The sequence below is a fragment of the Photinus pyralis genome, unplaced genomic scaffold, assembly GCF_008802855.1.
Source record: "Photinus pyralis isolate 1611_PpyrPB1 unplaced genomic scaffold, Ppyr1.3 Ppyr1.4_LG8, whole genome shotgun sequence".
Classification (NCBI taxonomy): domain Eukaryota; kingdom Metazoa; phylum Arthropoda; class Insecta; order Coleoptera; family Lampyridae; genus Photinus; species Photinus pyralis.
The window spans coordinates 13,456,162-13,470,050 of NW_022170819.1; the positions used below are offsets into that span (position 1 = coordinate 13,456,162).

General features: G+C 38.2%; 3 protein-coding genes and 2 long non-coding RNA genes across 6 annotated transcripts; 3 read left to right on the forward strand and 2 right to left on the reverse strand.

The window, feature by feature from the left end:
* The first annotated feature begins 3,046 nt into the window (after positions 1-3,046).
* Positions 3,047-3,795, forward strand: LOC116179816. The gene is made up of 2 exons (XR_004147045.1): positions 3,047-3,376; positions 3,656-3,795. It is a non-coding gene; the product is annotated as an uncharacterized LOC116179816 (long non-coding RNA).
* A 1,886-nt stretch (positions 3,796-5,681) lies between these two features.
* On the forward strand, positions 5,682-6,374 carry LOC116178550. Its single transcript, XR_004146862.1, has 2 exons — positions 5,682-6,050; positions 6,236-6,374. It is a non-coding gene; the product is annotated as an uncharacterized LOC116178550 (long non-coding RNA).
* Positions 6,375-7,021: 647 nt separating this feature from the next.
* Positions 7,022-7,943, forward strand: LOC116178547 (superoxide dismutase [Mn], mitochondrial-like). Its single transcript, XM_031498068.1, has 3 exons — positions 7,022-7,180; positions 7,231-7,413; positions 7,464-7,943. Exons 1-3 carry the CDS (start codon positions 7,140-7,142, stop codon positions 7,897-7,899), a joined length of 660 nt encoding a protein of 219 aa, XP_031353928.1. The 5' UTR covers positions 7,022-7,139; the 3' UTR covers positions 7,900-7,943.
* A 1,312-nt stretch (positions 7,944-9,255) lies between these two features.
* Positions 9,256-12,891, reverse strand: LOC116178548 (kynurenine 3-monooxygenase-like). 2 transcript variants are annotated; one of them, XM_031498069.1, is made up of 6 exons: positions 10,860-12,891; positions 10,739-10,808; positions 10,503-10,693; positions 10,406-10,454; positions 9,420-10,353; positions 9,256-9,366 (listed from the first exon to the last, which is right to left on the reverse strand). In XM_031498069.1, the coding sequence occupies exons 1-5, from the start codon at positions 10,986-10,988 to the stop codon at positions 10,280-10,282; spliced, it is 513 nt and encodes a 170-aa protein (XP_031353929.1). In that variant the 5' UTR covers positions 10,989-12,891; the 3' UTR covers positions 9,256-9,366; positions 9,420-10,279. The 2 variants fall into 2 exon arrangements, with proteins under 2 accessions (XP_031353929.1, XP_031353930.1); XM_031498070.1 differs by having other exon boundaries at positions 9,256-9,378.
* On the reverse strand, positions 9,289-9,779 carry LOC116178450 (kynurenine 3-monooxygenase-like). Its single transcript, XM_031497940.1, has 2 exons — positions 9,420-9,779; positions 9,289-9,366 (listed from the first exon to the last, which is right to left on the reverse strand). Exons 1-2 carry the CDS (start codon positions 9,777-9,779, stop codon positions 9,289-9,291), a joined length of 438 nt encoding a protein of 145 aa, XP_031353800.1.
* Positions 12,892-13,889: the final 998 nt, after the last annotated feature.

The window sequence follows — 13,889 nt, forward strand, 5'->3', positions numbered from 1 at the left end:
CCTACTAAAATCATTAGAACGCGGAATGAGTCGCATTACCCCGTTGATACCTGGCTTCACTATATATTGGTGTATGAACTTCTAGGGAAACTGTAAAGAGGTTTATTTATAATTTCATAGGGTGTTTAATGGAGATCAACAATTACGTCGTCAAGAACAGGGACAGGAGAATAATTTGCCTCAGCCTCTCTATGAATTGGTGGGTGTTTAGATTCAAGTGCATTCCAGTTCCACGTTTCGGTGTAATATTTAGCGATAACTTCAGACAAAGAATAGTTACTCTTTGCTTCAGAGGAGCGGACATCTCAAGCAGCAGCACTAACATCACCTTCAGATAGCTTGAGAGTGACTCGTTTACACAACTTGACCTATCTTCCTGGCCAGACGCAATTCCATGAGAGATACATTTTAGCGTATTTTCTTCAAAGTGAAAAATCGCGATTGGATGCACTTTGTCGTCGGTTACATGTATATTTTACACGAATGAACCGATTTGGGTGATATGGATCTCATTTGAAAGGGCTTCGTCGTCCACGAATTTTGTGCATACCGATATTTATTGGTTTTGCGCATGCGCAGTGTCAAACATTTGGTTTAACCCATGTGCAATGTTAGCTTTTTAGCGCATTTTTTAAGAATTAAAAAAAATGTGCTATTGTTTGCGTTTTGTCCGTCCGTCCGTCCGGACCCACTTCTGACGTTTTGAACTACTTCTAGAGTCCTGGAATTTTTTGCAGTAGGTAACCTATAACTTGAAGGTGTGCCAGACGGCCATCAAATTTCGCTGTCTAAAAGGGGGGCCCTCCCACGAATTATTTCCTGAGATGCTGTTTTTGAAAGTTAAACGTGCATAACTTTTATATACGACAACCAATTCGTCTCAGATTTTGCATACGCATGCCTTTAGTGGTGCCAAGTTAAACTTTAGAAAATAGGGGAGGGGGGTTGTAAACACATGTTCCACCCTTCATGGTAGGTATTCTAATGAAAGGATCTCATCGAAATAAATTGGTTTCTACAAACTATAACTTTCCCGTGCGATTCTTTTTCGAGATCAGTGAGATTTTAGTTTTATCCTTCATGGTACTCTAATGAAAGGTCCCGAGGAAAAAAATAATTTATACTAACCATAGTCTTCCTCCTCGATCCCCGATCGGTTATAATTCCTTATATCTTAAGACTGAATTGTCAAAGGAAAGTACCTACAAAGGGCGATTGGGACGCTTGGAAGAAATATAACCATTGGGCATTTAAATAAAATTTGATACATAGCCACTTGGAATAAAGGCAAATTTAACACCATTTTCCAAATTTGGTTTTGTGTGGGATGTGCAGTGCCAACTTTCTTATTTATGGAAGAAATTTCGTAGGGGTGTTTAAAAAAATGCACTTTGCCTGCACAGGGGCTGTGCACAATTTGTACCTACTTGTTTATTTATGAAGACATTTCAATAAAAAAAAACTTTATATGTAAACACTACAAATATAAGTAACATTAACGACGTCTCCAAAATATTCTTTTGGACATGCGCAATGCCAATTTTCTTATTTTTGAAAGCATTTAAATGAAATATCATATGTAAGCACTTTGAATGAAAGTAAAACTAATAACGGTTTCAAAATTACTTTTTTCGTACTTATGAAACAAATAACTATTACGTAAAATGAATTCACATATTATTCGTACGCAATATCATAAGGGCATTTAATTTTTTGAAAAAACACGTTACTAAGTAATATTTCAACAAGAAGCGTGAGTGCTAGTGGCAATAAAAATCCGAGTCCAAGACGAGGATTTTTGCACTTGCATCAAGGCTATATATTGGGAAGTTTTCTCAGCGAAATTAGTACGCATTTATCGGTTTTGGCTGAATTTTGCTTTAAAACTTTTAGCTAGGTTTTGGATAGAGAACACTATGGATTATTTTACATGTCTAAGGATCATAAGGTGGCAAGTGTATTATCTGTTTCGTAATCCGATCGAACTTGCTTCTAAAGCTAATAAATAACTGTGCACTCGTGCGCCAATTCCAAGTGTTGCAACATTTCCCTCCACTACACGTTTTTTGTGACTATCTGCGCAATAGCATTGCCTTCAACTTTCTTCGCGATGACTTATGGAGCAAGATATTTTTTGAAAGAATTAACCGTTGGTCCCAAAAATGTTTTCGAATTGTTTTTAGACGACAATTCAACTCATGTATAAAAAATCACATAAGCCGCAGTGTAATTGTCACTTTGACAGCGGCAAAAGTTACCTGCAACTTTTCCAGCGACAAATGCACTGGTGGTTTTTTCACTTATTCATTTTCGAACCAATTATCGCATTATCCTTTCCCATATGACTAGTTTGACGTCTGTCAATAATTGATTAGTTTGATGAATTTCTTGTTCGTTAAATTGTCCTGCCGAATTACACTCGAGGTTTGTATTGAAACCGAGTAAATTTGGGTTGTTGCAATTCAAATCTGTTTCCTTTTAGCAATTGAACTCGAAAAACTGTCAACCTAAAAATGCTCCACCTTCGGTGTCGCATTTTTATTAGTTGACAGTTTTTCTCGTCTAATTGCTAGGTAACAGATTTTCATTACCTTAACAACCCAAATTTACTCGGTAAAATACAAACCTCTTGTGTAATTATAAGTGACAATTCAACTCATGTATAAAAAATCGCATAAGCCGCAGTGAAATTGTCACTTTGACAGCGGAAAAAGTTACCTGCAACTTTTCCAGCGACAAATGCACTAGTGGTTTTTTCACTTATTCATTTTCGAACCAATAATCGCATTATCCTTACCCATATGAATAGTTTGACGTCTGTCAATAATTGATTAGTTTGGTGAATTTCTTGTTCGTTAAATTGTCCTGCCGAATTACACTCGAGGTTTGTATTTAAACCGAATAAATTTGGGTTGTGGCAATACAAATCTGTTTCCTTTTAGCAATTGGACTCGAAAAACTGTCAACCTAAAAATGCTCCACCTGCGGTGTCGCATTTTTATTAGTTGACAGTTTTTCTGGTCTAATTGCTAGGCAACAGATTTTCATTACCTAAACAACCCAAATTTACTCGGTAAAATACAAACCTCTTGTGCAATTATAAGTGAAAATAGCTTATCTTATAAGTGCAACTAATCGAATATGTGACATGATAAGTAACAAGATTATACCCAATTTCCTGCAGTATAGGTATATATAGCCATGAATTATCGTGGATAGACAGAAAGGTGTTCAACATGAAAGGTCTCATTATTTGTACTCTTTTGGTATTGGCGTTTGTTGGTCTGTCAATGGCTGACTGCAGCGGACAAAAGACGAAAGAGAATTGCACCTGTGAATTATGGCTTAAAGAGTGTCCTGCAGGATCTGAACAATGGTATGCTCTTTTTGAATTTCTTTGTATGTATTATAATTAACGGTAGCTAACGAATATCGAATCTGACATGAAATTGTATTTTAAGAAAGTAGTAATGACTCTTTAATTATTGATTTGAGAAATTGTAGTATTATTTTTATCTTTTCACAATAACTGTTATGAATACCTAGGTACGTAATAATAATTGCCAACGTAAGTTTTAATTGCAATAGAAATGTTCTTATTTCATTCCCAAACTTAACTTAAGAACTATTAATTGATATTTATTTTATGTTTCAGCGACGTTAAGTCCGACAATCCTTGCTCAATCATTTTCAAAACGTGTTGCAAACCTTGAAACCGAGATGGTGTTACCTCTACATTAATTAATTCAATTATTTCTGTTATTATACAATATCAATAAAATTGTTTGAATTATTTACTGTTTCTTTAATGTTAGTAGTAGTTCAGTTTACAGAGTAAGGCTTACTCAGAATAGAAACAGTACAAATTTGTATGGTATTCTGGCGGACCCTGGTGGGTACTGTGAACTAAAAGATTAAAATCAGAGTAGCGACATCTAGTGACAAGCTTCTAAAGCCATGAAGCAATTGGTCCCCTCTTCTATTCGATCTAATTCATAAATATCGAAAAAGAATACACAGTTGTCAAATTGAAAGTGTATTTAGATACATTTACGAAGTTTTTGAACTTCAGGAAGACCCTCCATGTTACCACAGAAGGTCCTCCATGATCCTCGTTTAGACCTTCGAATATGGTCCTTATACCTGCGGTGAGAGATCTTAAGATCTTCCCAGTCCGCAGGCAGCTTAGTTCCTTTTTTTTCTCTGACAGTTTTGCCACATAGCAGTGCCAGTCAATGGATCGGGAAATGAAAGTGGAATAATATTCAAAGGTAATCGAATCGTAATACCAGAAAATCTTCGTTCAGAAGTACTAAGGGAACTACATCATACCCATATAGGTATAGTAAAAATGAAACAACTTGCAAGAAAATACTGCTATTGGAAAAACATCGATAAGGACATCGAACAATTGGTAAAATTATGTAAAAGTTGTGCTCTCATAAGGAAGAATCCAGAAAAGGCACCACTGGATCACTGGGAAGAACCTCAAGAAAATTTCTATAGGATCCATATGGATTATGCAGGACCTTTCCAGGGTTTCCATTTCTTCGTTGTAGTAGATGCAAAATCAAAATGGGCCGAAATTAAACCAATAAAACAAGCACCTACATCCGAAAATACCATACATTTATTGCAAGAAATTTTTTGTACGCATGGGTTACCAAAAGTATTGGTATCTGACAATGCTTCAATATTTCAAAGTACAATGTTTCATGAATTTTGTACAAGAAACGGTATCATCCAGAAATTTACTGCACCTGGACATCCATCAACAAATGACCTGGCTGAAAGAAACATACAAACCCTCAAACGTAAACTTACAGCTATGGCAGAAGAGAAATTATCGATGCACGTGAAAATTAGAGAAATACTTTTTAGATATCGAGCAACCCCTCTACAATGTGGAAAAACACCAGCGCAATTATACTTAGGAAGAGATATCCGTATAAAACTTGATGCGATGCGACCGCCAAAAGGAAGTGTTGGTAACAAAATATTTCATCATAATATTCGAAATTATAGTGTGGGAGAGAGGGTACAAGCACGATGGTATGCAGACAACAAACCCACATGGAAATTCGGAACTATTGAACAAAAATTTGGACGACTACATTATCAAATTAAATTAGATAATGGTTACAGCTTAAAGAGGCATATAGACCAGCTTGCCAGAACAAGCGTCCCTCCAAAGAAAACAATGACATTCCAAGACGATCGACAGGAGAGTATTACAGACAAACAGTAGACTGAGGGAATGGACGAAATGATGATTATACAACCCCGACAGCAAATAGAGCGACCTGTATTAGAAGATATAAGGAGACCAGCACCAGAAGAACCTATACTACGGAGATCTGAGAGGTATCGACAACCACCTAGATACTTGTTAGAATATATACAGAAGAAGTAATTCAAAAATATTCAATTTCAATTTTTTAATAAGTGTGGGAGAATCTGTAATGTATTAAAATTTCATTATTATCAAGTAATCAGATAACAAATATATCGAATGATATGTCATAAATATTTTTCATATTAAATCAAATAAAAACGTATTTTGTATAATTAAAACTAATACAAAACATAAAGCTAATAAATTAGTGTGCACTCGTGCGCCAATCCCAAGTGTTGCAAAATTTCTCTCCACTACACGTTTTTTGTAACTATATCTGCGCAACAGCACTACCTTCAACTTTCTTCGCGATGACTTATGGAGAAAGACATTTTTTGAAAGAATTAACCGTTGGACCCAAAAATGTTTTCGAATTGTTTTTAGACGAAAATAGCTTATCTTAAGTGCAACTAATCGAATATGTGACATGATAAGTAACAAGATTATACCCAATTTCCTGCAGTATAGGTATATATAGCAATGAATTACGGTAGACAGACAGAAAGGTGTTCAGCATGAAAGGTCTCATTATTTGTACTCTTTTGGTATTGGCGTTTGTTGCCTTGTCAATGGCTGACTGCAGCGGACAAAAGACGAAAGAGAATTGTACCTGTGAATTATGGCTTAAAGAGTGTCCTGCAGGATCTGAACAATGGTATGCTCTTTTTGAATTTCTTTGTATGTATATAATTAACGGTAGCTAACGAATATTGAATCTGCAATGAAATTGTATTCTAACTGCCTCCTCTATAGTTCAACAATATTTGCAATAGAGATGTTCTTATTTCATTCCCAAACTTAACTTAAGAACTATTAACTGACATTTATTTTATGTTTCAGCGACATTAAGGCCGACAATCCTTGCTCAATCGTTTTCAGAACCTGCTGTAAACCTTGAATCCAAGATGGTGTTACCGCTACATTAATTAATTCAATTATTTCTGTTATTATACAGTATCAATAAAATTGTTTGAATTATTTTCGTTTTCTTTACTGTTAGTAATATATGTAATTAGTTCTCCCTTCCACTCTGACGTAACCCGTCGCCGTCATTTGACGTCTTCTCGACAAAGTATGACGGTCGGGTAATGGTTGAAATTGACACATTCAAGTGTTTTTCCTGAGAGGTACTGCAACTTTTTTAAGTGTGGTTCCTGTGTGGACATTTCAAAGTACATTTTTATTTACATAAGGGTTGAATGTTATTTCTTGAACAAAAGTTGGATTTTCCATTTACTGTTTCATTTAAAGGCTCTATGGCTAATTCTTATTACCACAACGTCAAGTAAGCAAACCAAGATACATACCCCCACAACGCGAAACAATAGCCCATGAGTAGGTACTGGCACAGTAGGTACATGTACTGGTGTCGGGTTTTGGGTACGACAACGCGTTTTGGTCTAATTTTTTTCCCCATTCTTGGGAAACTAGATCCTATCGCATTGTCACAACGCGTAATATACAGAGTGGAACCTCTCCCATTCATGTCAATTCATTCAACAAATTCAACAAACCGTGTAAAAATAGATGAATGATAAATGAAGTTGTCGTGTTAATTCCTGCAAATGGACCGCTCGGTATATAAATATCATCAAAAATAGGTACACTAAACACTGAATTGAGGTGCGATTTGCCATCGTTACCAGTAGATGTAGATACCGGAGCCACAACTCACAAGGAAAAACAAAGGTCATCGTGGGGAATTTTCCGGCTAGGCGACAATTTTCCATTATTCGAGTGAAAAATGTTCGGCAAAAGTTTTCGTCATCTATCAACAGTTCTCAAGTATATCGAAGTAGTTGTCATGTATTGCTGCTTAACAAATGTGCCCGTAGGACTCAACCGATCCGAACCAAACATGAACTTCCCCAACTGCCCTATTCCTACGAAGCTTTGGAGCCTATTATATCCCGAGACATCATGATGTTGCATCACCAGAAACATCACCAAACCTATGTAACCAATTTAAATCTTGCCGAAGAGAAATTAAGGAGCGCAGCAGAGAAGCACGATATTACGTACTGATTTTACTGTACGTTTTCTGTTTTAATTTATGCTTCACTTTTAGTGCAATGATATCTTTGCAACCCGCCGTGAAGTTTAACGGCGGCGGTCACATTAATCATTCAATCTTCTGGCAAAATCTCTCGCCTAACCAAACGAAAGCTAGCGACGAACTTTGCCAGGCCATGGTCCAGAGCTTTGGTTCCTTTGACAAGTTTAAAGACGATTTATCCGCCGCTACGGTCGCGATTCAAGGCTCCGGATGGGGATGGCTCGGTTATTGCACAAAGACGCACCGTTTGAAGATAGCAACGTGCGCCAATCAAGATCCGTTACAAGCCACAACGGGTTTAGTACCATTATTCGGTATTGACGTCTGGGAGCACGCGTATTACTTGCAGTACAAAAATGTACGACCAGATTATGTCAAGGCAGTTTTTGACATTGCCAATTGGAAGGATATTTCAGAGAGATTCGCAAAGGCTAAAGCCACCAAGTGAATAAGTTTGTCATATTTTTATAGCAATAAATGTTAAGGAATGTATATTTTTTATTCATATTGACCAGGATTCAGATTAACAGTGAGCCCTCTGGTGGTAGCACGTTGTCAATACTATTAGTGGGATAATACTGTCTGTAAAAAAAACCAGCTTCATTCTTCCAACGGTAACCTAGTTATATCCGTAGAAAGTTCGTGAAAAACCGACTAAGAATTGTTTTTTTACGGAGTTATCAAATGCGCGCGATTTTTTTAAATATTTTTTTAAGAGCTATTATCAACGTTTTCATTTGGTGTATAACTTATTTTCTCGAAAAACAACCTTTCAGAATTGGTACCACAAGAAGTACCCGCAGCGCGTTAAGTCGTATGACCTGAGGCGGCAGACGATCGATTTTAGCATACTCTGATAGGGCAAAATGGAACTCCATCGGTTAAAATTTTGATCATTCTCGTTCAGTGGATTTCGTGCTAGCTCCCCTACTATAAGGATAATTTAAGAAATCGTCGTCTAACGCATAATATTTTTAAAGTCGTCTCAATAACAAATGGGAGATATATACGTGTCATATTCTTTGACACACTCGCTGCTTTGAATAATTTTTTAGTTATTTATTATACAAGAGAAAAAATTATTAGATTTTAGCTTGAGGTTGTGTGAAAAAACCGAGAGCTAAAATTAACATTTTTCTTCTATGTATTTTTTTTATCCAGTCTGGTTAGCCTGCAACATGGCTTCTCCAAAACTCTATTTCCGTTGCTGCTTTCCCTTGTTTTTCTTGTTGGTTACATATACTTCTGCTCCATACATTACCTATGCCATATATTATATGTACTCTGCACCATTGTACCTACTGATTATCCGGCTTTTGTGTTTTTATTTAGGTATAGCAGGCTGAATTAAGTTGAGTTAAGCTACTGCTTTATACGTGTTCTAATTAGTGCCAGTCTGCTTTTTTACTTCTTTTTCTGTCGTTGCCTCTTGGCACGGTAAATCCCAAGTAGGTAGGTAGGTATTTGAATTTGTCTGTTCCTTAAAGTTTCCTACGATTTTTAGACCTTTTATATTTTCTTCTACTGTCGCTTGTTTTTCCATAGGTAATTTTTAATCCCACTTTGGTGTACTCTTTTTTCAGTTCTAGTACCATGTGCAGTGGTTCGCCGTTGACAGCGACGATCAAGGCGGCCGCCGACGGTTCCAGCGAAACCGGAATCCTACGCCATCTTGGTTCCGGAAAATTCCACCATCTTGTGTAACGTCTTGAAGACGCCTTGCGCCCGTTTCATTATCCTCCTTGCGCTTTTTCTCTTCTTTCTAATAAATGCTTACTATTAAAATAAACTTAATTACTTATTGTGTACTTATTTATTGCCTTGCCAGTATAGGTAATTAGCATAGGAACATTACAAAACGCGCGAATAGCTCCCCAGCGACGACTAAAATGGTTAAAGCCGTAGCTAAAATAACCTAAAAAACGACCTTCAAAGCCAAAGTCAAATTGAGTTAAGCCTATTACATACCGTATCCTGTCGTCGCCTATTGCGAGCGCATTTCTCATAGCTCAAATTCGTAAATGAAACCGACTGGTATAATGGTAGCCAGTATGATGGAAATAGACGAAAAAGGCTGTCGTCAATGAATTTACGCAGATGGAAAGACGGACGGGTAGTTAAGTCTCGCAATTCGACGTAGTTATACAGCGAGAGGTCGGAAATGGCGTGGCAGTCATTTCGTCTTCTCTCGGTGAACGTCTCTAGAGCTTTTGGTATGTCGTCTTCGCATGAATTGAGTATCTCATTTAGAATGGTAACATCTTCGAAGCCCGCGTTCAACCCTTGACCGAAAAATGGTACCATTACGTGGGCGGCATCTCCAATCATCTTCAAAATGGTATCGACTACATTTGACGTAGTGGATGGCAGATGGTTTATCTTTGAGGAAGCGTCGCGTTAACGACCCCATGTCCAGTAGTGGGACAATGTCGGGGAACATTTCTGAAAAGAAATCCCGAACTTGTTGCTCATCTCGCAACTCCTCAAATTCAGCATAAGACATAAACAAGCTAATAGTCCACGATTGGTCGCAATTTGGTAACGCTATCAACATTAACTCATTACGCGGCCATATATGCAGGTAATTTAGCGTTAAGTGACCTCCAAGTTCTGCAGATACATTTAACTCCATATATATCCGTGGGTTATGTAAGACTGATAGTAGTTGAACATGGGCTTTTGGAGCATACATCGTCTTAAAGTGCTATGGGCACCATCTGCTCCTATTATTAAATCGAATTGAACCTCAACGGTTGTATTATTCTTCGTTCTGTTACAGGTATCTTATTTGAGCCTGGCGCACCAACAAAAAACTTCCTGTAAAAGTGTCAATTGGCCAGTCTCTTTGCGGCAAGAAGCTTGTGCTCAAAAACAATTTCGATGTTGTTCGTTTTAGTTAAGACTAAAAAAGAGAGTTTATAAGATCAAGGTGTTGACGCACCTTATGTTCTAACCATCGAGCAATATCCTATTCAGAACTCCGCGGGGTATCGAATAAAGGCACTAAAATAGCACAATTGTAGGATTATATACGAGTTGTCGATACCTAACTTGGCCATCCTTCGGATCGTAGAGGAGCGCTTTATATTTCCTGTTCAACTGATGCAAGTATCGACCGTTCATGGCAACACTGGCGCTCAGCACGTCCTTCTCCAGGCCTAATTCGCGAAGAGCCCTTAACGCGCGGTGGGAAACCGCCAAGTTATACGATCTTCCACCTACAAACCCCCAATCGCGGGGATCTTAACGGAAGATCGGTTATAAGCTAATATCTTGTCTGTGCTCACCACGCCTATGCTCAAAGACTGTGACATGAAAACCACGTCTCGCCATGTACAAAGCGCAAATCGGACCCACCTACAACAGTTACCGTAAATGCAAATTTTGACTCAAAGATAAACGACGTACAAGTCCTCCGCCTATAATCGCAATCTTTAGTTTCACCGTCTTCTTCATTTGGCTGTTAGACGCCGAATGTAAAGGAAGTTTAAGTAATAAGTTCACGGTAGATTGTGGGGTCATGGTGTATACATACATAATCCCACACTAACAAATTTAGATAAAAATGTGTGCGTCAGTACACGTCTCAAGATAATTTTAGAGAATAAATTGATAAATAGGTAGGTACCAGAATTTTCTCTTACACGCATTTTCTGCATAGACCTTTGAAAAACACAAGAAACAAAATCTCGTAACAGAGCGGTTTTTGGTTTTGCTTCCCTACGAAACCTTATTTTTCGTCGGTGAACAACGAAACGTGATTTTTTTAATTCGCGGCTGGTGGGCTGTGCTCCGGATGTAGTAGCGAGTTGAAGGTAGTGTTGCCGCGAGACGAGACGAGACGAGACTTTCGAAAGTCTCGTCTCGTCTCGTTACCTCGAGACGAGACCAAGTCTGAGTCTCGTCTCGTCCTGGTTCAGTCTCGTCTCGTCTCGTCTCGTCTCGTCTAGTCTCGTTTGGTCTCGCCTGGTCTCGAGACACTATCCAAATATAGTGTATGTAGGTAGAGCAATGAGCATATATAGCATATAAAAGACCACGAACTACGAAGGCATGACAAGTAAATAATAGGAGTAATATAGTAGGTACGAGAGCCGGACGCATGGAACCAGTAGTGATAAGCTAACAAGATGAAATCTTTGTTACTGGATTCCTTGCAACTTGAATAACACAAAATGAGTTTTCTGCCAGCCTTTTTCTGGCCGGAATGTTATTAAAAATAGGCACTTCCGGTGAATTTTTTTCCGCAAATTAAACCAAAAACCAAACCACCTGAAATTGATAACCGTAGGTTGAGGGCGATGGGTTTTAAGGAAAAATTCTTTTCTACCGAGTTTTGTCCAGCCGGAAATAGCGGCAGAAGCGGATTAATTGAACTGTTTTTTTGTGAATTGCTATACTCATAACACAACAACTGGAGGCCTCAAGATGGCCTCCGTGTCCGTGGGCACAATTAAACAAGATATGTACGAAGAATCGCATACGATTTTCAGGGAATTTTTTGACAGCTCGTAATCGGAAACACGACTTCTAATCCGCAGTGATCCTTGAACTCGTAGAAATCGATTCGCAAAAGTTTATCTTTTTTTGTTCTCGATTTAGACTATTCCGCTAAAACAGTACAAATAAATACAAACAAATTCGAGACCAAACGAGAGTCTCGGCGAGACTCGAGACTCATGCTTAGTCTCGTCGAGACGAGACGAGACGAGACTGAACCTCGGTCTCGTCTCGAAAATTCGAGACGAGACGAGACGAGACGAGACTGAGTCTCGTCTCGGCGGCATCACTAGTTGAAGGTTATACATACACCTACGGTTAGGCAACACCTTGCATCTGAACGAATACCGGTATGGGAAAAATACAAAAAAAAAACGTGTACAGCAATCGTGATTAGACCTAGACCATTCTGCGCAGATGCCAAGAACAGGGATTTTCGCGACAAAACTTCGCAGAGGAGTTAAATTCCCAGCGCTCGGGTAATGTGAACGCGTACTAGGTTTCTCCATTGTAATTACAGGCAGTTAATCATTTATTCTTTTTTGTACTAACCATCAATTTTAAATTTCGCGTGTCACAATTTGTTATTTATTTACATTTTGCACATACCGTTACTGAATCATGTTTTTATATTATTTTATTAAGTTTTTATTTATGTATTCACGTGCAAGTATATTTATCAGTGTGATGTTGCCCTGTACGAGTCGAATAATAGTTTATACCGTGGAGAAAGTACCTCATACAGTTTCTATTCTTCTCTTAAGTTGCGTGCGGACGGCAGCTTCTGTCTACAATACGAGCATGGGGGAGAGGACCCTAATTAACATTTGTTCTGTTTAGTATGTGGGTTAACTTTTGTGATAATCGATACTACCTTGCATACTGACTGCTTGCATTCTCACCTGTACTTTTTTAGCGCATTTTTTAAGAATAAAAAAAATGTGCTATTGTTTGCGTTTTATCCGTCCGTCCGTAAGTCCGGATCCACTTCTGCCGTTTCGAACTACTACTAGGGGAATGGTCCTAGAGTCCTGGAATTTTTTGCAGTAGGTAGCCTATACCTTGTAGGTGTGCCAGACGGCCATCAAATTTCGCTGTCTAAAAGCCCCCCCCCCCCGAATTATTTCCTGAGATGCTGTTTTTGAAAGTAAAACGTGCATAACTTTTACATATACGACAACCAATTGCTCGCCAAGTTAAACTTTAGAAAAGGGGGGGGGGGGGGAAACACATGTTCTGCCCTTCATGGTATTCTAATGAAAGGTCTTATCGAAATAAACTCGTTTGTACAAACTATAACTTTTCTGTGCGACTCTTTTTCGAGATCAGTGAGCGACGGGGCCTGAGGGGGAGAGGGGGTTAAAAGTTAATTTTATATCTCTTCTAATTAAATGTCTCAATGAAAGGAACAGTTTTCTACAAACTACTGCCCTTCTTTTTATCCTCTTATCAAAGTACGGGGTGGAGGGGGAAGGAAGGGGGGAGGGAGTGGAACTAGTTTCATCCTTCATGGTACTCTAATGAAAGATCTCAACGAAAGAAATTCATTTATACTAACCATAGTCTTCCTCCTCGATCCCTTGTCGTGATCGGTTATAATTCCTTATCTTAAGAGTGAATTGTCAAAGGAAAGTACAAAGGGGCAAGGGCGATTGGGACGTTTGAAAGAAATATAACCATTGGGCATTTAAATAAAATTTGATACATAGCCACTTGGAATAAAAGCAAATGTAGCGCTATTTTCCAAATTTGGTTTTGTGTAGGATGTGCAGTGCCAACTTTCTTATTTATGGAAGAAATTTCGTAGGGGCGTTTTAAAAAAATGCGCTTTGCCTTGTTCGTAGATGTGTTTTTGATTTATCTTGTTTTCGTTTTGTATTTATGAGAAAAAAAAGATTTGAAGGAAAAAAGTCAGAGGTTACAACATGTGGCGAATAT

What these genes read in the sequence shown, in the direction of transcription:
- LOC116178547 (XM_031498068.1), top strand. Translation starts at nt 7,140, where the DNA reads ATGTTCGGCAAAAGTTTTCGTCATCTATCAACAGTTCTCAA. An exon ending in CATCTATCAACAGTTCTCAA is followed by an intron (nt 7,181 to 7,230) that starts GTATATCGAAGT and finishes ATGTGCCCGTAG; the next exon opens with GACTCAACCGATCCGAACCA. An exon ending in GCAGAGAAGCACGATATTAC is followed by an intron (nt 7,414 to 7,463) that starts GTACTGATTTTA and finishes CTTCACTTTTAG; the next exon opens with TGCAATGATATCTTTGCAAC.
- LOC116178450 (XM_031497940.1), bottom strand. Translation starts at nt 9,779, where the DNA reads ATGATTGGAGATGCCGCCCACGTAATGGTACCATTTTTCGGTCAAGGG. An exon ending in ATAGGCGACGACAGGATACG is followed by an intron (nt 9,367 to 9,419) that starts GTATGTAATAGG and finishes GTCGTTTTTTAG; the next exon opens with GTTATTTTAGCTACGGCTTT.
- LOC116178548 (XM_031498069.1), bottom strand. Translation starts at nt 10,988, where the DNA reads ATGTATGTATACACCATGACCCCACAATCTACCGTGAACTTATTACTT. An exon ending in AGTCTTTGAGCATAGGCGTG is followed by an intron (nt 10,694 to 10,738) that starts GTGAGCACAGAC and finishes TCTTCCGTTAAG; the next exon opens with ATCCCCGCGATTGGGGGTTT. An exon ending in GAATAGGATATTGCTCGATG is followed by an intron (nt 10,354 to 10,405) that starts GTTAGAACATAA and finishes TCTCTTTTTTAG; the next exon opens with TCTTAACTAAAACGAACAAC.